The sequence below is a fragment of the Wyeomyia smithii genome, chromosome 2, assembly GCF_029784165.1.
Source record: "Wyeomyia smithii strain HCP4-BCI-WySm-NY-G18 chromosome 2, ASM2978416v1, whole genome shotgun sequence".
Classification (NCBI taxonomy): domain Eukaryota; kingdom Metazoa; phylum Arthropoda; class Insecta; order Diptera; family Culicidae; genus Wyeomyia; species Wyeomyia smithii.
In genome coordinates, this window is record NC_073695.1 from 246,341,100 (window position 1) to 246,364,622 (window position 23,523).

At 42.1% G+C, this 23,523-nt stretch overlaps 1 protein-coding gene across 3 annotated transcripts; it reads right to left on the reverse strand.

The window, feature by feature from the left end:
* LOC129722880 (mitogen-activated protein kinase kinase kinase kinase 3) lies at nucleotides 1–23,523 on the reverse strand. 3 transcript variants are annotated; one of them, XM_055676691.1, is made up of 15 exons: nucleotides 23,084–23,523; nucleotides 7,329–7,749; nucleotides 7,170–7,268; nucleotides 6,816–7,114; nucleotides 6,688–6,754; nucleotides 6,575–6,629; nucleotides 6,063–6,101; nucleotides 5,110–5,272; nucleotides 4,912–5,041; nucleotides 4,267–4,849; nucleotides 4,013–4,206; nucleotides 3,857–3,951; nucleotides 3,667–3,793; nucleotides 3,475–3,601; nucleotides 1–2,983 (listed from the first exon to the last, which is right to left on the reverse strand). In XM_055676691.1, the coding sequence occupies exons 1-15, from the start codon at nucleotides 23,192–23,194 to the stop codon at nucleotides 2,875–2,877; spliced, it is 2,619 nt and encodes an 872-aa protein (XP_055532666.1). In that variant the 5' UTR covers nucleotides 23,195–23,523; the 3' UTR covers nucleotides 1–2,874. The 3 variants fall into 3 exon arrangements, with proteins under 3 accessions (XP_055532666.1, XP_055532665.1, XP_055532667.1); XM_055676690.1 differs by having other exon boundaries at nucleotides 4,912–5,044; XM_055676692.1 differs by lacking the exon at nucleotides 6,063–6,101 and having other exon boundaries at nucleotides 4,912–5,044.

A 23,523-nucleotide genomic window follows, 5' to 3' on the forward strand; every position in this document is an offset into this window, starting at 1 on the left:
TTTCATTCTCAAAAAAAAACATTTTTTTTATTTTTCTTCTTCTTCGCTCTAACTGTAGTCACTTGCATCTCTTCTGTGGTCGGTGTGTGTGTTATGCCCTCTGAAACGCCCGCAGTACGTTTCCACTGTATTATTTTGCAGGACACCGTGCTATTGTTTCTCCATTCGCTTTTTTAGTATTTTTTGTAAAATTATTGCATCTTGGTTAAACTTTGTATCGATTATAACGACATTTACAAGAATTCTGTCTACATGGGGGGAGAGGTGAGGAAAAGAGATGTTCAATTTTTGTTTTCGATAGCTATATTGCTTGGAGCGGAAACGAAGAGCTCTACACTGTTAACAAAAGAAGAGAAGCTTGTTCTCTGTAGGTTTTTGTTTTCTTTCTTTTGTTGTCTGGTTTGTTTGTTTGAGCTGCTACAAAATTTCTGTATTTTTTTTTCTATTCAGAGAAATATATATATAATTTGTAAGTTTTTTTTTGTGTTTCTCTCTACTTTGCTGCGCTGTATTTGGGTATGCTTTATTTAGATACATTTTGTTTTGTTTGTTTGTGGTGTATATGGAAATTGTAAACGTGACCTCGATATATTCGAACTCGACAGTAGGTACGTTTCGATATCTTCATTTGTGTCAGAATTCATCGATTGGTATTTGTGGGTGAAAAAATCCTAATCATTAACCAAATTTTATCTATAACAGGGATAGAACACAGTGTACAAAGAAACGACTACTTACGAACCTAGTTTAAAATATAATGCAATAAAGCTTTGAATGCTTGAAAAAAAAGGAAAAATCAACGCTGCCGTTGTCTTCCAGGTATGTAGGTAGATTTGTATCGGTTGTTTCGTGGAATTTGCTCACGAACCAGGCTGGACCGTGGGATATCACTACTTGTGTTTAAATTATAAGATAAAAGTTTTATCTGTACTCACGCAAAAAAGTAGTTGAAGGTTTACAGCTAGATTTACAGCTCGAATTTTAGGTTTTTTGATGTATTTTCGGTGGAGTAGAAGAACGTGTGCTGCAACAGAGTATAATAACTCATCTTCCTTTTGTTCGACTTAGGTGGAACATCAATAAAAACATATCAGTCAAACATAAATATAAGCCTAATCCTTTTCGTTTCGAACTCAAAATATTGTTGGTATATTATTCAAAAATTAAAACAGAAGCTATATTTCTATCTAAACTGTTTTCCTGCTATGAATTTGACTTAAAGGGTTCTGGCTACGAGTAGCAAAAAAATGGAATTAAAATATCAGACGTTAAATTACGCCAACTTATCTAATGAGGATCGTGGTTCGATTCAGAAATGTGTATGTGTGTGTACGAATATTGCTTGAATTTATGCGATGGTTTTTGGAATTGTTCGGATGCAACTTCCCGCCTTAAAATGGAATGATTGCCAATAAAAGTTAGAAATGTAAAAAATAAAACAGATTACGGTACCATTCCACTATGAATCTGTCGTGAAGAACCAATAAAAAGCTTGCCACAACAAATGCGACGTTGAAATGGTATCCAATCTTGTAGCCCTTTCGTGCACCCAAGTGTTGCCGAATTGTACAAATAATAGGTAAGCTGTATAAGCTGATCTCAAAAAATAAATGCAATTATGTATAGGTTTATCGCCACTGTGTTGGTCTGTCTTATGGTTCAACGCTGTTGTCCTATTACTACAGTATGTGGAATAATCGTATGGCTTTGAATTTATCCGTTGTTTGTGAGCACGATCTGAATGTAGATATTTTCTTCTTAGTTTTTGTTATTGTTTAGTCTGTTTAAAGCCTATTTGTCCACGCAGTTATGAAATCCAATAAAGTGTATCGTGATTATTTACCTTGTTCAAATTACACAATATATTCCACTGTTATTTCGCAAATACATGTTTAGATCTACGCCAGAAAAGATTTAACAAAATATGTGATCTATTATTTCGACATTTTAGTACTATTTCGACTTTGATCCAGTGGTTACTTATTTCTGTTTGTATTGTTTTTTTTTTTTTCTTCTTGTCACTACTGCGTAGTTTGCCCTAGTACGTATTGCTGCAAAAATTTCGAATTGTACAGCGTAAGCAGAATTATACCGAGAAAATAACGATCAAACCGAATATTACACCAAAAAGAATAGTAGAAATCTCGCTCTTACATTATTGCTATGTAAAACTACAAAAAATTACAGTAGAATACTTGTGGTACATTCCAATCGACATTCAAAATTTTTAACTGAATATGAAAATCTCGGAAACAAACGATGTTATCACATCGTTATCTGTTTCTATACATACTCATCAAATACAGACCGATTAAAAAAATTCTTACCTTAAAAAGACTATCATTTTGTTCCTGCATTCTGACAAGTAGTTTTTTTTTTCTTTAAAAAAAGCTTCATAACCTGCTCCGCTGCCAGCGAAGGCGAGGAGCGTTCGAAAGGTCCTGCCCGCGGATGCGAATAAAATTTCTATACAATCAAATACGAAACATAGAAGAACATTTATACAAGACAACGCTATCTCGCCTGCTCACTGCTTGGTTTGACTGGAACTTTAGACTAAGTTAGTGAACTGTTTTTTTCTTTAATTATATTTTTTTCCTAATTAACTGCTATCCTCTTCTGCGTTTTGAATTAATTTAGTTTACATTTTGTTTAAGGTGTACAAACAGATATATTTAATATATCTAACAAATCTGTTCCGATTTTCACCGCCACTACACACGCTCCAAGTCGTAACTACTTAGTTTCCTTATTTGTCCTTGTATTTTTTTTTTACCTTTGTTTCCTAATCGCTACTAGTACATGCTGTGTGTCCTGATATATCACTTACACTTACCCGGTATCTCGGGCCACCGCATTTTTTTTTCTGGCGGCTTAATAGCTGGCCTCGTGTCCGGCTACTACGTACAGGTCATGGCCCTCCTCGCTGGAGCTTTCCATCGTTTCGGACCGCATGATGCGACTCTGCAGCATCACGATACGGCTGAAAGGGAAGAATAATGGGTTAATTAATGGGGAAAACTGTTAAACCGCGATTATAAGAGTCAGTTAAAGATATGATCACACACAGTGTCTGATAAGGGTAAGGATTATAACGCCTCTTCTAGTGTATGCAATCCTATTTTGGCAATGAGCTCGTGTCGCAGATATCTTTCACCACTTTTTCATCTAATTTTTGGGCCCTATTCTCAAAGCTACCTCACCGAATGAGAGGCTGATTTTAATCCTCTTGTTTGCTTTTTTCTTATTTTTTTTTTTCTATTCTTGCAATCTTTTTATGCAATTTAAGTTTTGATTGACTTATTTTTTAATAACGTCTAAACTCAGTGAAATATAAACTCAATTATTTTACTGCACATTTTTAAATATTCTGAGATTACTCAATCATGTTTAATTTTTTCTCTCTTTTTCAAAAAATCTTTATAATTTAATTTTCTGGAGAACTGGGAATTTTAACTGCGATTGAACACTTACTTGTCACTTCCAATCAGCTCGTAAATCCGACTGACATCGGTAATCTCTTGGGTAATCTCTCCGTTTTTAAGGGATCTGCCCTGCATACCGTTTTTGTGAAACGCTAGTACACTGTCGGTCAAGCAAACTGAAAAATAAAACATAATTTTAACAATTTTTTTTTAGCAAACTAGAAAAAAATCAAATCCTTACCGATATTATCAACGTTGAAACTAAACTCCAAACGACAAATATACTTTTTACTCTGCTTTGGACAACCAAGAACATCCACTATCTGTACGATGTTATCGTAGCATACCAAAATTGCGTCCCTCTCAATCTGCAAATAGCAATAGCACTTCAGTAATCCGGTATGAACACCACAAAACAAACTTTCAATTACCTGGTGCACTTTAATTGGTCGTAGCGTGTCTCGCCTGTTGATAACAGTGGCCATACCATCCATTTCTTCCGCGTTGGTGTTGAACCAGCTTGATGCTAATCAGAATTAGAAAAATATCAGGTTTATGAATAGAAAAGACAAGGCTCAAAAGCTTACAGTTATTGGTGTTGATCAAATCTAACTTCAGGCTATTGTTCGACCCTCTCCGCACGTTCACACAAACAATCGGATACTCCAGCTCGGGGGTGATTATCATTTCAAATACATTCGAGTTTACCCCGTAGTATTGCAGATTTCCGGATGGCCAATCGCACTGCTTCAGGAGCATAAACTTGTTCAATGGGTCGTACCTAATAAAGAAAAGAAAAAATAATGAGTTCTCCAGCTGACCCTTCAGAATCCAAACAAACCATTGCATCAGAAAAATGCCACTCTGCAGCGAACCGCACAGGTACTTGTACCCGTTGTACGGGTTCCGTGTGACGCAGCACTGCGTACAACCCTTGGTGTCCGGCACCTTGGTTGTGAGGGCGAATTTGCGCGGCACCAGCTTCTCCGGAATCTTTTTCATGTGTAGCGAAAATCGGTGCGTTTGCTTGGAATGTAGCGCCATCAGGTCGTGCCGGTACAGTTGCGAGGTTTTTCCCGACAGCGACATCAAGATGTCCTTGATCACGTACAGCCACACGGTTCGACGTGGATAGAGCTGCTCGATAGCGGCGTCGTGCAGTTCGTTCATGTTCAGATTGAAAATGCCCTCCTCGGCCCCGATCAGCAGGTGTTGGTCCCGTGTGTCCGGGTGAATCCACGAGGCGGTACAGTGAATGTGCAACGGGCAGTCATTGAAGACCTTGGAGAAGCAGGCACCCATGTGAACTTTCGGTGTCGGCGGCAACCCGTTCGATGCTGGCCGAGGAGGTGTGTGACGTCGACTGCGATGACTCCGCTTTGGTGGTACCGGTGGGGTATTATTCAGCAGGTCTGGTTGGGTTTCTATCAAGAGAAAGAATACACCGTTATGAATTCAAAAGCGAAACCTAATATTTTATACACACCGTTTTCATTGCCTCCATCACCGTCGCTCAAACTTCGCTGCCTGGAAGACTTTTCCAAATCGGTAAACAAACCCGTCAACTGATCCATAGATCGCCGTTTGCCCTGCGTTTCCTCCTCCCCTGTTCCGTTCTGCTAAAATCACAATCAAACTTAGTTCTTCTTGCTACACCATCAGTTTAAAAAAAAAGTTCTCTCACCGAATTTAACTTTTCAAAGCGCGCATTCAGATTATCGATATCCGCATAACTGAGCGTCGAATCATCCCGGCCGTTATTGTCATAGCTGTCACCAGGACAAGAACACTCCCCATCACCGGCCCCCAACGAATCGTTCGGTATGTTGGGTAATGGCAGCGTTCGCCTGTGAGAAAAACGATAACGAAACAAAAAAAAAAGAAACAGTGCCCAAAGGTTGGACGTTAGTAAGGGCAAACAAAAACGCTACGCTTCACGCCGTGGGGCAAAGGCAAGTGTAGAAGCCACCCGACTTCGCGCGGCAATCGCACCGAATACCGATAGATTCCAACAGACCAAACTAACTAAAACCAAAAAATAAATTAAATGATTATGACAATTACGATGGAATAACCGATCGCTTCTAGAAAACCTGCTTAGCCAAGGGAAGTCTTACGGTTTCCGGGAATCGATGAGGTTCGGTTAGCAAGAAGCTACCACCGAGAAAACTCGCTATCGGCTAATGATTAGTGGGGCTGTAAGGCCGCTATCGCTATCCATTACTAGTGCCACTATTACGATGGGCAGGAAACAACTAAGGTCTTGTGGAAGCAGTTCAAGCATATCGAGCCAAAGAAAATTTCCGGTGAGTTTTTTTCGTTCGGAAGCTTCTGGTTATGTGTATGGGTGGGCTCTTGATTATTGTGAGTTGGTGAGCGAGAAACGAGATTAGGCTGGTACATGCGTAATGTTATGCGGCAGTGTTAGGTGGATTAGTATCGACAATGGACACCTTAATCAATAGTTCTTTTTTTTTCTCAGTTACAGGTACGTGAGTCTCGTCATCGAGATCGGGTGAAATCTTTTTGCTTTGAGATGGGTGATTTATGGTTTTGCGAACGAAATTCCTGAGGCTATAAATATGAAGTTTGGTATTCTGGTTTGTGGAGGGTTTTGTGTTGATTTGAGTAGTTTACCTTAACTTCAACTCCTCGTCTATATAATGCAATAGACTCCTAGAAAAAAAAGAGAGAACGAACAGATGGAATGGATTCGAATGGATTAGCGAGCAGTCTATCGAAACATTACGAACAAAACTGCAGATTGATTGCGAAAATGTGAAACAAATATGAACAAGACCACTGAAGCATTTTTTAAAAGGATGGCACAAGGATTGAAGGGCCTCCAACATTAATTATTTTACTGTCTGTGAATATGTGTTTGTCAGTGTCAGCGGGAAGCATTGTAGTAGGTGTGAATGGCCTATCTAGGTGTAAAATGTGTCAGTTTGATTAGACCGTTGAATTTCATCCAATTTTCACAGATAAAAACTACCTCATTCGCGGATGCAACAGCGTGAACTTTGGGTTAGGAAAATTATTGCTGTTTAAAAAAGGGTACCTTACTGAAAGGGATTTTGCTGAGAGTCAACAAACTAAAATTGACAACAAAATAAATTAGAACACCTCCTGCGGAGACAAATACTTACATATCACTTGGTAATGTTTCAGGACTAGATGAGCGTTCTCGTTCCAACGATGTTTCTGCAAGCAGTAAAAAATTTTCATATTATTTTTTTCAATGCTAATCAAAGCGACTTACTACATAAATAAACCGGACTAGGCGACTGCAGCTTGCTCGTGATTCTCTGCGGTCCAATCGGAACAGACTAAAAATAACAACGCACATTAGAAGACTTAACCTACTCCATTCGAAAGTTTTCAACTTACAACTTCCTCTTCGACATCGTGGAAGAAGTAGCTCTGATGTGGACTGTGATATTTCTGCAGCAGCTCCAGCGCCAGCCGGATCGACATCTCCGACTGAAAGAAGGCATGCTGCAGCAATCGTTCGGCTGTCGGTCGTTTCTTCGGATTCTTCGTTAGCGCCACCTTAAGAAACGAGTGAAAATTGGTACTCCAGCGGTCCTTGTCCTTCAGACTGGGTGGTTTGAAACCACTCTTGGACATTAGGAAAAGCGCCCGCATTGGATGCAGATCGAACATCGGCGGCTGCAGTTCGGCCAACTCTACAAGAAAATAACATTTAAGCAGAAGTCGTTTAGAACTTGCTCATTTTATTACCAATGGCAGTAATACCGCAAGCCCAAATATCACACAAATGATTGTAGCCGCCTTTTCGTTCCACAGCAGCTACTTCCGGAGCCATCCAATACGGTGTACCTAAGAAATCAAAGCATAGTTAGCTCTCACAGAAAGTTCGCAAATAACATTCACTAGTACCGATGAAGCTCCGTCGTTTGTTGATAGTTGCCGTGATCTGCGCAGAAACACCGAAATCCGCCAGCTTGACGTCGCCCTTCTCCGTCAGCAGAATGTTTGCTCCCTTGATGTCTCGATGGATTTTGCCCATCGAGTGCAGATAGGACAGCCCGAGTAACGTTTCCCGGCACATGTACGCAATCTGCACCTCGGTTAGCGGCCCAGTGACTTGGTAGATATCCTGCAGGCTGCCACCCCCGCAGTACTCCATGCAAATCCACAGTTTGTCATGCCGAAGGTACGAACCGTAGTAGGAGATGATGTTCGGATGGCGACAGTCGCGCATCATAACAATCTCCTGCTGGATGATCTGGATGTCATCGCCCGGCTCGAGCTTGATCACCTTGATAGCTGCTAGTTCGTTCGACTGGAGCTTTTTTGCCTGCGGAGGAATTGATATCAAAAACGAGAATTAATAGAGTTAAAATTTCAACTTCTAAGGTTCAGAGCAATCAGAAACAGAACGCAAAAAACGAGCGTGAAAAAATCTTCATTCATTCAAAATTAAATCTTTTTTTTCAGTTTTCAGGGTTGTCCGACTTTTCCTAGAAAGCCATTTCCCAGAAAATAAAGTGTCGAAGAGTTCTCCCCAGAATGAACAATTCTCCAGAATACCAAATCTCAGAATATACTAGTTACCAGGATTCTAAGCCCCTGAAAGTACTAGTTACCAGAAAACCGTTTCCTAGAATGCACCAATGCCCAAAAAACTATTCTCCAGCATCACCGTTACCAGAAAAAAACATTAGTATTCAGTTATTATATTGTTAACATTCTAAGTTATTTGACATTTTTAATTAACACTTGCAAACCTGACTCCTACAGAGCCGAAAATATGAAAATTCTTCTACCTGCCATTCCGCAAGATCTAAACCAAATTTGATCGAACCTTTTTTAAAAGATCATAAATTTATCATAGTTTTTGGGACAGTTGGGGACATTTGTTCTGGATCTGGACACAGGTTAAGTTAAAAACGCTGCTTCAGCATATCAAGCTTTAGGTTTTTGCAAAACTACACTATTAACGATCGATATTTCGCCACTTTGTTTTAATTAGATAGTCTGATTCTCTCAGCCGTGCCAGTTTTGAATTGACTGTTCCCTTACCTACATTGATCTATCGACTAGAGACTCTAGACCTTGGAGACCTTCTGCGGATTCGGTACAAGCTGGTGAGAGTTTGCGTGCCCCAGTCTTCGATTTTCAAGGTTCAAAAAGAGAATATCGACACAGCAATTTAATATGCTTTGCAACTCAAGGACTATTTGAAAGGCGGCTGCACAAACCGCCCTCCAGATGTTCGAGTCTTCACACATCCTCCGAGCTAGGTTGTCCGGAGTACTGTCTGGCCCACTCACAACCATCATGCCACTCCGCGCACGCGCAAAACGAGGACTTACAAAGATGACATGCTCAGCAGTCGCTTCCGCTTCTACGCACTCGGGGCGCATGAGGGACCCCGCATACCCGAATTTGTGTAGATACAGCTTGAAGCAGGCATGACCTGACAGGATCAGTGTCAGGTGGAAATTAACTTTTCCATAGAGCCTCCCGACCCATCTGGATACCACCGGAAAAAGACGGTGCGTCCATCTACCCTTCGCGGAATTGAACCATTCTTGCTGCCATCTGATCATCGAGAATGATCTTCTTGTACCCCGTATGCCCCTTATGTCACGATGCTCGAAGCATTCTACGTCCTCCCTAATGGCTATGCTAGTAGGCGTCATGCCGGACAGGACGCAGATTGCGTCGTATGACACTGCATGAAACATACTCGCAATCCTCAGGGACATGAGCCTGTAGGTACTTTCTAGTTTACCACCATAACTGTTAGTACCTAGCGCACCCTGGGCCACCATACCTAAATATGGACGAAACCACACTGGCAAGGAGTTTATGCTTGCTGCCATTCACCGCTGAGCTATTCGACATCATTCGAGATAGTGCTGCAATAGCCGTTAAAGCCCTCTTGCAGGCATAGTTGACGTGACTCTTAAATGTGAGATTATCGTCAACCATAACCCCCAAAAGCTTCAGAGATCACTTTGAGATAATGGTACAGTCTCCGACTCTGACCATCGCCTGTTGCTTTGATTTGCGGTTATCCACAACCGTGACCTCCGTTTTATGGTGAGCTAACTTCAGTTTCCTGGAGTGCATCCGGTCTTCGACCTTCGGTGTACAATGCGCGGCTGTCGACTCGACCTCCTCGATCGACTTGCCGTAGACCTCCAGCGTTATGTCGTCCGCAAAGTCGACGATCGTAGCCCCTGAAGCTTCAGTCTTACATTACATTCCACAACACCGGACCCAGGATAGGACCTTGCGGAACTCCTGCGGTAATTGGGACGCACTTCTGACCCTCCTCCGTGTTGTACACTAGTACTCGAATCTAGCAATATTTTGCTAGAATCTTGTATATAGAGTCCTAGCTGGCGTTATTGAACGCATTCATCGAGCGTGACGATTGCGCAAAAACGGATGGCCTTTCTCTTACACTGAACTGCTATCTCAGCCGTTTTGATGACGGAAATAATAGCATCCACAGTGGACTACCGTTCCGAAAATCAAACTGGTTACTTGAGAATGTTTACACCCTTCCAGTCTGGAGAGGATAATCCTCTCGATCATCTCGCTCGCGTTGTCCAGCAGGTAGATAGGCTTATATGCGGTTTCCTAGCCTTTGGCAGTAATACCAATTTTTGTTGCGCGCCCAAAAAAGTCAAGGTGCTCAGCCCTAAATTAAAATATAATCTTATTCATAGCATTTTTGCAGAACATTTCGTCTTTTTAAAAAATTATTTTCACGTTGCACAAACGTGATTTATGAAAAAATGACTTTTCCAAGCTACAAAACCACTCTTTTGCACTTTTTTGCAATCGGGTTGTTTAGCTATATCAGTTTTTTATATCATCTGAAAGATCTGCATTTTCCAAGTAAAACGAGCGAATTTTATTCTTCATTTAAAAATCGAAGGATAATGATATAAAGTTTAAAAAAATCACGTTTTGCTCAGAAAATTACACTCTTTCAGATGATATATAAAAATCGGAAATCCGTGAATAGCTAAACAACCCAATTCTGTTCGATTCCCACATTTTTCCATATATTTTTTTTCTATTTTTGTGGGGTTGTTTTCGAATATTTTGCATGGGTTAGTTCAGTAAACCAGCGAATTCTCATTCTTAGCTTGGCAAATCCTAGGCATGTTGGCATCACACGCCCGTGATAGTACGGCTATGGCAACTAATTGGTCAGCGGTCGTGGAGAGCCAACTGCCCCCTCGTGCTCTCCCATTGTCACTTCGAATACTTCGGCATCGAAACGCGATGTCTTCTACTCGCGGACGGTCGGAGTGTTGGCTCTACCTGTCACTTGCCGCCTTACGTTGTTGTCTACACTATAGCAAACTGACTGGTGGTTGCTATTGATGTAGCCATCATCTATCCTCCAGTTCGTGATCAGTCCTGGGCTCGAGAACGTCATGTCAATGATTGACTCCACACCATTTCTGCTATATGTAAATTTAGTCCCAACGTTGACCAGATCTAGGTTGAGCTTTGCCAAAGCATCCAACAAGATTTTACCCCCCTAGTTCGTTGAGCGATTTTCCCACTCAACAGCCCGAACGTTGAAGTTGTCCGCCACCACCAACGGCGTTAGACCCGTTAGCTCCATAGATAACAGGTTGACCACCGGGGTGAACCTTCCTGTAGTCCAACATAGCAAAGCATAACAACTGCAGTAGAACCCTTCGTTCACATTGGCAACCGCGTACCCTTCTCTTGAAGCTGACACAACCGCCATATAGGACTTATCCGCAAGCCAGTTACCGTTTCCGGGAGAGTTGCTATGGCGATATTTGACAGCGACTCAAAGGCTGCTTTTTCTGCTGAGTTGCATAGCAGTGGTTCAGTTGCGTCACTCTAATGCCCGTGATTTCGCAGCTGGTTGTCGGCTGAGCACCTGGGGCCTTAAAATCTTTGGCATCTCGTTTTCCGGAACATGCCAAGCACTCGGGAGACTCCCCGCATTTTTTTTTTGGCTTTATCACCTGCATTTCCACAACGCCTGCATGGGGAGCTCCGTAGGCGCAAGGTTACAGAGTCCGCTTTGTCAAGCGGATGGTCATGGGTTCGAATCTTAGTAGAATCAGGCCATTCGATGTCAAAAAGGACTTTTAAGCATGGGTTTATTCTCAGGCTCCCCCACCACTTACCCTTCCTTCACGTTGAAATCTATAATACATGACACATATTTGCATGACTTCCTCCCTAACAAAAAATAAGCTCCTCTTATCAATAAAACTGGCCAGAAGGACGCACGACGAAACTTCTTCAGGAAATTATAATCGGTGATATTTGGCAGGAGAAATGAGGCTCGGTATAGTAGAACAGTAAGCGTGTAAAAGGGAGGGTCAAATCACATTACACACAAGCACTGATAAAATAATAATAAGCATATCAAATCTTCGATAATTTGTTGGTTATCCTTTTAAGGACAGTTGTTGTTCAATTTGTTAATGTTAATGTTAATCACATCTCTGTGCTACCCCGACAGTGGGAACTCAAACACACGAAAACTAGACACGGCATGCAGATTGATTGCCAACAACCCCAAAAAAAATGTATTGCCTAAATACGGTAGAGCTTTCCACTAAAGAAAGTGCCGCTATAGTACAAAGCCTACTTTTTATCAAGGAAAGTGCCGCTGCACCTACCGCTGAGGCTGTTACCACCACTACTGCTACTGTTACCCGCTGCAGTTAGGACAAATTGTTGTTCATTTAATGTCGCATATAATGCGACATTAAACAATTGATTGATGACAATTTGTTGTTCTATTCAATATCGGATACAATACTGATCGCATCTCTGTGCTATCCCCGACAATGAGAATAAAGCACTCTCTGAAACACACTGAAAGTTTGACAACTAACATGTTTTGATTGCCAGCTTCTCAGAACGTTTGTGAGTTGTCAAAATAAGACGATTGGAGGAAGTGCTGGCTAATGTACCTACTACTAAAGCTTTTTACTAGAGTACCGCTTCACCAGCTGACCCTGCCACTATCCACTATTGCTGCTGCTAAGGACTGTCGTAGTCGCTGTCCAGAACTAATGGGACTAGTTTAGGCAGAAGCAGGCTCTTATATAGGCCAAATAGTACGTTCCCGATTTACTAGGTATATAATTCTGTCGAGCGTGCTTTGATAATTACAATTTTCTGGATTTAGGCGGATACATGAAAGATTTTCCAGACATATTAACATTTGAAATTAGACATATTTTTCACTTTATCTGTTTTTAGATTTGCATTTTGCATCCCTATGTAATCGAATTTCCTGAGACGTAGTTTTAGGTATATCGAAAATTGCCCGATAGCTCAAGAAGAAAGACAACTTTTCGAGTGTTCCTGTGAACTCGGGTGCTCCTAGTCGGAAGTGAGTAAAGCCTTGAGAGACTCAAATATCAAGAAAAAATTGTAGGAAATATTCTTATTTTTGAATAATTTCTTATCTCATAAGTTCAATTCATTCACTTTCCAAACAATCAACGGCACAATAAATTGTAAACAAAATTGAACCGGTTTAGAACACATGATATCGCATTTTTTTATATTAGCTAATCACAAACATTCAGGCTCTAACTAATTTAACAATTTGCAATTTGATGGAAAAGCATTTGAAATGTTGAAGTAAAAAAATTAGACCACGTGGATCTCTTCTATTTTCTGTATTATTCCATTTATTTGTCTGCCACGTCTGAACTATTCGAGATCATTTTAACCGTCTCTCTACCATGGTTACTCAAAAAGTCTTTCGATATACTTTTTTTTTTAATTTTATTAAAGACACTTTACACATATAGTGTGCATTCGTGTCTAAAGATATAATATTATAACTGGTTGTACAGATTGGATTCTTTGAGATACGTTATAACTTTGTTTTCATCATCTGTGTTGTTCTTGAGAACTGTTTGAAGACTCGATGCATCGATGTTGGCATTTATCCGTGCGTCTTGATATTTTCTGCAGTCCAGCAAGATGTGCCGAACGTCCACAGTGGTTCCACAACATTCGCATTCAGGTGGATCAGCTTTTTGGATCAGGAACCCATGAGTAAGCCTAGTGTGTCCGATTCTGAGTCGTGTTAGCACCCGTTGGTCTGCTGCATTTTTGCTGTCGTTCCATGGGTTGGTGGTGTGTTTAATCTCGCGTAGTTTTATGTCCCGTGATGCGTGCCAAATGAGGTCCCATTGCTGTCGTATGGTGTGTTTGATTTCCCTTACTGCATCCATGGCTGGTATGGGGGCTTCCTGTGGGTTGTTATTTCTGGCTTGTTTCGCCAGATGGTCAGCCATGTCATTTCCTTGGATACCGGTGTGGCCAGGAATCCAGCAGAATTGGACGTTTCTGTTCCGTATGGCCTTCTCGATGTTTTGGATCCAGGGATGACTAGTTTTACCGGATTCGAGAGCAGATAGGCAGCTAGCAGAATCTGTTAGGATGGCTATTGGAGTTGAGTGCCGGAACTTAAGTGCCATGTTAATAGCGTGAGCCTCCGCAGAGAAAACGCTACAGTGTTGTGGTAGTGCTTCCGATTTTGAAATGCCTATCCCGAACAAGCCTGACCCAACTGTTTCGTCGCCTTTGGACCCGTCGGTATAGAGCAGGGTGTACCCGTGTAAGCGTCGCTCAATTACTTCATGTACTACGGGGCGAACCTTATCTGGAGGGTCACCAGCTCTGATTTGTTGCTTCACGTCCCATATTATAAGCGGTTTCGGTGCATTCCATTCACGGTCTGTTGATCTTGGCCGTCGGCAGGTGTTGGGAATGGTCGAATTGGTCTTTCTAGTGAAAAGATCTCTAGTTCTGCGGACCACTGGGAGGTTCGAAGCGTCGCAGTTTTTTTCTTGCAGCCGGATTGTTAGTCGTGCTAGAAGTTGTAAAACAAGCAGGTCGAAAGGCAGTACTCCGGCTTCGGCCATTATAGCGAGTGTAGGGCTAGTGACGAAGGCTCCGGAAGCGAGTCTGATCATCCGGTTGTATGTTGGTGTTAATAGTTTCACGGTCGAGTCTCCTCTGCTAATTATTCCCATTCCATAGAGTAAGCGTGATGTGATAATCGCCGATCCTACTTGCAGAAGTGAGCGACGGGCACCTTGAGGTAGTCTTGCTCCAACGATGGTCAAAATTCGTAGTCTGGTGGCGCAATTTTTAACGGTCAGCCTGCAGTGGGCTATAAAGCTGAAAGTTCGATCTTATATAACTCCCAAGATTTTGAGCTGGTTTGTTTTTGGAACAGGGATGCGGTCAATAGTTATGTCATTCTTTGGTTGTCGGCGAAGATTGGGGCTCCCATAAAAGATGGTTGATTTGGTCGGCGATATTGCGAAGCCGATGCTTTTTGCCCATTTGACGACCGCGTTGACTGCAGTTTGTAGTTTCCGACCTAGCCTTTGTTTTTTAGAGCCAGTCACAACCAGCAAGATGTCATCAGCGTAGAGAAGAATCTGGACTCCATTAGAAACAGCTTGAAAAACCGGTTGCATTCCACGAGGAATAGAGTGACGGATAAAACAGAGCCTTGCGGGACTCCGTTCTCTTGTGTATGTATCTGTGATAGTTGCCCTGCTACCGCTACTTGAAACGTACGATTCGATAAGAAGCTGGCCAGTATGTTGAATAGCCGTCCTGATACACGCCATTTCTTCAAAGTCCTCAGAATGCCATGCCTCCAGGTAGTGTCATACGCCTTGGAAATATCCAGCGACGCGATCAAACAGTGTTCGTCTTTGTCTGGTAGGTACCTTTCTAGGTTCGCGAAATGCGTGTCAGTCCCGTGGCCGGATCGAAAGGCATGTTGTCGTCTGTCGAGTCGTCCATTGGCTTCCAGTTCCGTAGTTAGTCTCCTATTAATCATCCTTTCGAAGACCTTGGATATGCAGCTTATGAGTGTAATGGGTCGAAAGGCCGCCGGTCCAGTTTCGGTTGAGTTTGGCTTGGGTATTGGGATGACGATACCAGTCCGCCAACTGCTCGGGAAAACACCGTTGTGCCAGATCCGGTTGAACAGCTCCAAAAGTGCAGTTTTTACTGACAAAGGAAGCCGTCTTAGCATTGGGTACCCGACTGAGTCGGGGCCTGTGGATAGACTTCTCCCTTCATCGAGCGCCCAGATGAGTTCACTGAGGGTAAAATCCGCGTTGTATTCCTTATAAACACCGGTCGCAGGGTTGGAGAAACTGCGCTCAGCTTTTGCCTTTGCTATTTGAAATGTTTTTGGGTAGCTGAAGGTTGCTGACCTTTCGTTGTAGTGGTGAGCCAGTATTTCAGCAACTTCTGCAGGATCGTCAGTTGGACCTGATGGGCCTCGAATAGCTTCAGTGTTATGGCGGCGTTTGCCACCCAGTGTATTGATGCACTGCCACAATTCCGTCGTCGAACTTGTAGGAGAGATCTTGGCCACGAAGGTTTCCCATGATTGTCTTTTGGCGTCCCGGACAGCCTTTTTTGCGGTTGCTCGAGCTTGCTGGAACGCATGCAGGGCCTCAAGTTTTTTCGGTTCGTCGTCAGTAAGCCGCCGTAGGGCTCGCAGAGTTTTCCTTCGAAGTTTGATAGCTATTTTAACCTCCGGGCACCACCATGGTACCGCCTTGGGACCCGTCTTTCCGCTTGTCTGTGGAATGCTTGCTTTTGCTGCCGACAGTATCCGCTCTACGAAGGTGTCCAAATCGAGCAAAGCGCCGGGTCGGATTGAAGCTGAGGTTAGCCGTTCGAACTGGCTCCAGTCTGCACGATCGTAGAGCCATTTTTGCCTAGCCTTTGCAGACTGTGACCACCCGGGGAAAAATATTCCGATAGGGAAGTGATCACTGTTGTGCGTGTCGGGTAGGACTTTCCAGACTAGTTTCGGGGCGAGTAAGTCCGAACAGAGTGACAGATCGATCGATGACATGGAGCCATTAGCAAGGTTCAAGCGAGTAGGAGAACCATCGTTTAAGATCACGAGTTTTCTCATTAGAGCTTTTTCGGCAATAAACCGACCGAGGGTGTCTGCACGACAGGATCCCCATGCAGGGTGATGTGCGTTGAAGTCCCCTAGTACCAGAGCTGGTTCAGGCAGCTGCTCGAGGAGCTCTGCCAGTTGGTCACCGATGTGTCCTGAGTTAGGCGGAAATAGATTGAAACCACCGTAACAGCTGTGGGTATCTGCATGTGAATCGCTATCGCCTGCAAGGTGGTCTGGATCTGGAGTCTTTCGTAAGGGATCCCTTCGCGGATTGCCAGGCCAACCCCATGGGTCCACGTATGGCTGGGGCCGCTTTCAACCAGTAGTGTGTAATCCTTCCCAATGAAATCTGCGGGTATAGTTTCGGCGTTGACCATAGTTTCTTGGATGGCTATTACAGTAGGTTGATAGTCCGCAATGAGTTGCTTTAACTCACACTTGTTAGCGCGTAGACCACGGAGGTTCCACTGCAACGCGAGGCATCTCTCCGAAGGCCTATTTTGGACATCCGGAATCGATTCTGATAATGATGGTGATAAATGCGGTGAATTATCCATTTTTTTTGTTATTGGAGTGGTTGGGAGTGGGGTGGGGATTGTCTGTAGGTGTATAGGGGGGAGTGCTAGAGGGTGTTTTTAGTTTTTGGGCTTTGTTGTTGATGGGGATCGGGAACGGGGGATGGACTGTGTAGAACGGTTCCCATTATCGATGTTGTTTGTAGCTGGCTGTTGTTTGTTGTGCTTCCTTTTATTGTTGCTGTTATTTAGTTCAGTGATGGGAAAACCGAAGAAAGGTGGTGATTCGATGCCGTTGGTGTCCGCTGTGTCCATTTCGTTGGTGTCTTCTGTATTGTGAGATGTCGATGCCGCTTCAGACTCTGGGGATATGACATTCTCCGGGCCGAGCTCGCCCACTGGTGTCTCAGTTGGGAATTCGGTCGAGGAGATGGAAATTTGACTAGCAATTGAAACGGCGGATTTGGATCGGTCCCGTTGTGTATTTTTGTCGACAGTTTTGTTGGTTTTACTGCGCCTTGCTCGCTTGATTTCGGTGAAATCCACGTAGGGATCGAAGCTGTTTTCAGCCGAGTTTCCAGCGTCAGCGCTGCTCACGGTGTTGGAGTTCTTGACGACGTCCGCGAGAGTGAGGCGGTCATTGACGGATGGTCGCAATGATTTAGCATATTCAGCGCAGGTTTGGGTAAAGTGTACATTTCGGTTACAGTGTTTGCACGTCGCCACTTGCCCGCGGTAGGTGACAAGTGACATCTCTGTATCGATGTGTACGTAAGATGGGATCGGTTTGGAGAGGACCATTCGTAAAATACGAACGCCGTTAGGTACACCAGGCCAAAAATCTTTCCAGGTCTCTTCTCGCACAGAGTGAATTTGTCCGTATTCATTCATCCGGGCCGAGCTCGCCCACTGGTGTCTCAGTTGGGAATTCGGTCGAGGAGATGGAAATTTGACTAGCAATTGAAACGGCGGATTTGGATCGGTCCCGTTGTGTATTTTTGTCGACAGTTTTGTTGGTTTTACTGCGCCTTGCTCGCTTGATTTCGGTGAAATCCACGTAGGGATCGAAGCTGTTTTCAGCCGAGCTTCCAGCGTCAGCGCTGCTCACGGTGTTGGAGTTCTTGACGACGTCCGCGAGAGTGAGGCGGTCATTGACGGATGGTCGCAATGATTTAGCATATTCAGCGCAGGTTTGGGTAAAGTGTACATTTCGGTTACAGTGTTTGCACGTCGCCACTTGCCCGCGGTAGGTGACGAGTGACATCTCTGTATCGATGTGTACGTAAGATGGGATCGGTTTGGAGAGGACCATTCGTAAAATACGAACGCCGTTAGGTACACCAGGCCAAAAATCTTTCCAGGTCTCTTCTCGCACAGAGTGAATTTGTCCGTATTCATTCATCCTTTGTACCAGTTGATGATTGGTAATTTTCGGTCGAATGTCATGGATCCTAACCTCAATTGTACCGTCCTCCATGGATAGAGGAATGCGGTAGAGTTTTCCGTCGTGTTCCAGCTCGTGTTGCATGTTGTGGCTTTGGACCATGTTCTGGGCTATCTCGGGGGATTCAGTTCCAACGTAGACACGGCCGTTGATGATTTGGAGGTGTTTGACCTGAGTCGGGGGAAAATTCAGTTTCTGCACAATAAAGTCAGAGATGTCGGTGCATTTCAGCCTGTTTGGGACTGCCTTGAAGTTGATGACGAAGGTTCGGTCGACCGTAGAGGTCATTTCGTGTCCAGGGGCGTTCCGTTAGCGGAAACGATGATGTAAAAAACTTGCACGACGGACGGGGTCCGCGAAATATCGAAAAATAAAACACACTCGGAGCTGTTTTGGAAAACACGTGCGTCCAAAACCAAAGCTGTCAAAGTACTGTCGATATACTTACCAACACTACTCAAAATGCATAAATATATTTTTGAACAATATACTGATTGCTCAAGAACATATTTATGCATTTTGAGTAGGCTTGGTAAATATTTTTAAAGGTTTTTTGCATCCAAGCGTATGGTGCACTAGAGTAACCATGGCACAGTGGTCCAAGAATGCAATCTAGCGGAACAAAATTAATAACTCCCGATCGTGTTGGTTTTTTGAGATAGTGTTTTCGGCAACGTTCATGAGAATCATCAAGGAATATTTCTGTATGAAAATATTTGTACTAAACGTGTACTAAACTAGTACTAATTTTTTTCTTCAGTTTTTCAATTTGGAAGGATGGTTTCTTTTACAAAGTTGTTTATTAGTCAATAATGTGAAACTCTTCTAAAGTCACCACTATTCAAGATGCCACAGTGTATGAGATATTGATTTTTTTGCACAATATGGACAAAAAACTTTTATTTTTGTGTTTTTTTTTTAATTTTTAGGTGTACTAACGAACTCTATGAGTTTCTAATTATAAATCTTTTAAATTTTGAACTTTGCCAACGGGATAGGATGGCTATGACCTGTAGTTTTTGAAATATTAAAAAAAACGAAAATTTCGAAGATTATTTTTAAATGTCATATCTCCATAAGCGCACAAAAGCGCAACCTGAAACTCTCAGGGCTGAATATTCAATTAGGTGTGTCTAAACAAAATTTCAGCCCGGAACTCCTTGGAGCTTTTATTCTGAGTAATTTTGTAAAATTCTACAAAATTAAGATAAACGTGTTTTTTTTATCCAATATTATGCCAAATGTTTTAAAAAGAATTAAATATGAACACTATTCTGGTCTTAAAATATTTAGTTCAATATTTACAATGAATAGTTCATTGTAAAGTACTGATCATATCTCAATAGTTCATAAGTTCTATGAATTGCTTTTTTTTTTCAAATGGGATACTTTTTAAGATGTCAATCAATAACGCATAATTGAGTTGTACTCTTTTTACCCGTTTTCACCGACAATTCACAGACTAATCATGTACGGTCCACCTATCATCTATTTTGTGCGCTTATGGAGATGTGACATTAAAAAAAATCGTCGAAATTTTCGTTTTTTTTAAATATCTCAAAAATTACAGGCCATAGCTATCCTAATTCTCTGGCAAAGTTCAAATTTTAAAAGATTTTAAATTAGAAACTCATAAAGTTAGTTGGTACACTTATTAAAATTAAATTTTATTAAAAATTTAGAAAAAATAAAAATAAAAGTTCTATTGTCCATTTTGTCCAAAAAAATCAATATCTCATACACTATGGCTTCTTGAATAGTGGTGACTTTGGAAGAGTTTTATATTATTGGCTAATAAACAACTTTGTAAAAGAAACCTTCCTTCTAAATTGAAAAACTGAAGAACAAAAAATTTAGTACTAGTTTAGTACACGTTTAGTACAAATATTTTCATACAAAAATATTCCTTGATGATTCTCATGAACGTTGCCGAAAACACTATCTCAAAAAGCCAACACGATCGGGAGTTATTAATTTTGTTCCGCTAGATTGCATTCTTGGACCACTGTGATGGTGTTGAGAGGGTTAAGCTCTATTGTATTGAATTGCACGCAACTCATCTTTCGGACCAGCATGGTGTTGTTCCTGGACGATCTGTGGCAACGAATCTGATGGATTTCACGTCAAGGTGCATCGCCGAACTCGAACGTAAAGTACCAGTTGATGTTATTTACACGGACCTCAAAGCTGCTTTTGACCGAATCGATCATCAAATACTGTTGAACAAAATTTCCCACCTTGGTGCTTAATCTCGGTTCGTTGAGAGGCTCAAATCATTCCTGCGCAATAGAATTTTGCAAGTTAAGTTGGGGTCCGGTGTATCGTCTGCGTTCAGGAACAAGTCTGGTGTACCACAGGGTAGTAACCTAGGGCCGCTTCTCTTCAACGATGACGCTGATGCTCTTGGGATGGGTTGCAAATTAGTTTACACCGTTGATTTGAAAATATATTTACTTAACGAATCGCAACATCCAGAACTGTTATCGTTCACAATCACTTTTAAATACATTTGTGACGTGATGTAAATTAAACTCTCTGATTCTAATTACTGCAAAATGTGAAGTGATAGCATTTCATCGCACTCAAACGCCAATCATTTTGAACTATACCGTCGACAGGGAAGCGATGCGTAGAGTCGATTGCGTAAATTATCTTGGAGATATTCTTGACCGAAAGCTGACCTTAGGCCCTCTTCTATGTTTGTAAACCACTACCATCGTACACACTTTGGTTATTATGAATCTGCTGCGTTTAGAGTGAGAACCTTCACGAGTGTCGAGGTTCTATTTGAGTTTGGTGTGCTTAGTCATTTTTTCAAACAAATTGTAAAAACTTCGAATGGTTTTCTGATGATTTGAATAAATAAAGAACAGTGACTTTAGCACCTGTAATCAGTGTGGCATCATCCAAGAAGGGGCTTCAAATGAGAGACATCAACTGTGATGAAAATTAAACTTTTCTTCAATTCCATCCAGGGATTTAAATACAACAACCGAGGATCAGGTTTACCTCTGTGAATTAAGCTGAGGTTTGGGAGAACTATAACGAAATGGAGGTGGAGACTTTTGTACATGAGAATTACAGTGCAGAATCCAGTGGTTTTAAAAGTAGCTAATGAAAATAAATGACCGCAATTATATGGTCGAAATTTTTCTTAGAAACAAGATCTAGAAGCTTTCGGTAAGGTAGTTATGAATTTTATATGGGTTAGTTATGCCGAACAATCCGGTTTTGCCATAAGGAAACAATTCTACAGTATTCTACAGTATTCGGTTTTGCCTGACAATATTCTACAGTAAGGTTTTGAACCTGTAAAATACTTTAGCTCTGAGTACTTTGAACCAGTAAGATTGATGATTCAAGATCAGATAAGTTTACTCTCGCCGAACTGTGAGATACCCTGTTTTTGTTCAAGTTTCTACATTATGTTGAATTTTGATGGAGAATACATTGTTCCTATGGAATTATTAACTTTTGTCTTTACAAGAATTGACGTTAAACAAATTGGTCCGTAGGCGGTCGAAACTGTCTTATCACTCAGCACAGTATAAATAATGACTCTCGTTTGCCTTCAATTAGTCGGTATATAGTTCAGTATTAAACCCGCTGTACAAATTAACTGGGATGTGGAACAAACAGCGTTACTGGCATTATTATATCCATCCCAGGAGATTTGAGCAGCTTGAATCACGCAGGTCAACTTTCGAACACCAGTTCTAATTATAACAGCAAGGCGTTCTTCTGCTTGAGTAAATCTTCGAGGACTTTCTTTCCTTATTTTCTTATCTGCTAGTCTGTTCAACTAAAATTCTCATAAAATTTTGTTGGCACAGAAACCTCTAGAGAATTGAAACATAGATTTACAATTAGGCAGCACACATCTACCGAATGAAACCCAGCAATAACAAACCGAATGAACTGTGAAACTTTCATGCGTGAGCATTATGTATCGCCCCAGTCTTCGTTCATTGCGGAACCTAACCAGCCAGGTACCATCGATTGGGAATATCCGCAAAACTTTGCTCAAAGACACACACAAATGTGTTATTGTACGATGTACCGCACGGCGTAATAGAAAAAAAAACATTTTCTCCTTATCAGCCGTCATGTGATAAATAAATAATGCCAAATTGCGCCAGCAGTTCGAACACGGTGAAGGACCCACAGAGAGAGAGAGAAAAAAATCCGCCAGCAGCATTCGAACCAAGAGGCGACAAAAACAGGCACACACGATAAGCTAGGTGGAAACCGAGTTACCGCACAAATCAAGGCCGAATTTATCTTCTCCATTTGTCGCACACATGAACAAGGCCAAAACGAGCAGCAAACGACATTCGGTTCAGGCGGACGCGAAATGCACTTTCAAATTGTACTATTATTATTAGCAAGCGTTATCATCGTCATCGCTAGCCAACATCATTATTAGCATTGCTCGGGCCCGCAGGCCACAGCGGGTTGTCGCTTTCGGTTACACACGAAGTAAACTCTTTCCTCAATCGCGAAACAAGAGCTAAACGATATTGTTTACCCAGAAGATAGCAACTAATTAAAGCTTCAAAGTGTATTCCCCGGGGATTACGCGGTATGTTGAGCAAAACGCACTTCTAAAATTATCACCAGGAAAGACTCTGGCCTGCCTTTGGAATGCGATCCCGGAAGAGGGCTCACTTTACACCGATCGCACATTACATTGAGGAAAGGGTGGAGCTGCGGCAGAAACAAAGAAAGTAACACTCACCTTGTACACATCGCCATAGGTTCCGGAGCCGATTTTGTGGATCAGCTCGTACTCGTCCTCCGGATTACGACGCGAAATTCCTGAACTCAGTAAACTGGTTGCGTGGGACATTCTGTCAACATTTTATTCGACACCTCCCCTGCTGACCGTGCAGCTTTGCGTTGCCAAATGCCCTTTTTTCCTGCTAGGAATTTCAGCTTTTCGCGAGCTGCCTTGTTTATTCTTGCTGGCGATTTTTTTTTCCTCACCTACTGAAGCTTAACATACACTTATCTTCCGTGAAGTGGCCTATATACGACCCCGTACGGCCACGGCACAACGGCAGCAGTAGCAGCAACAATTAGCTAAAACTGTTCTCCCAATTTTTTAATTATTTTTCGTGCTTCACTTTTACACTCAACTCTTGCGAATGAAATTTTTTCTCCTGCTGCTGACGACGA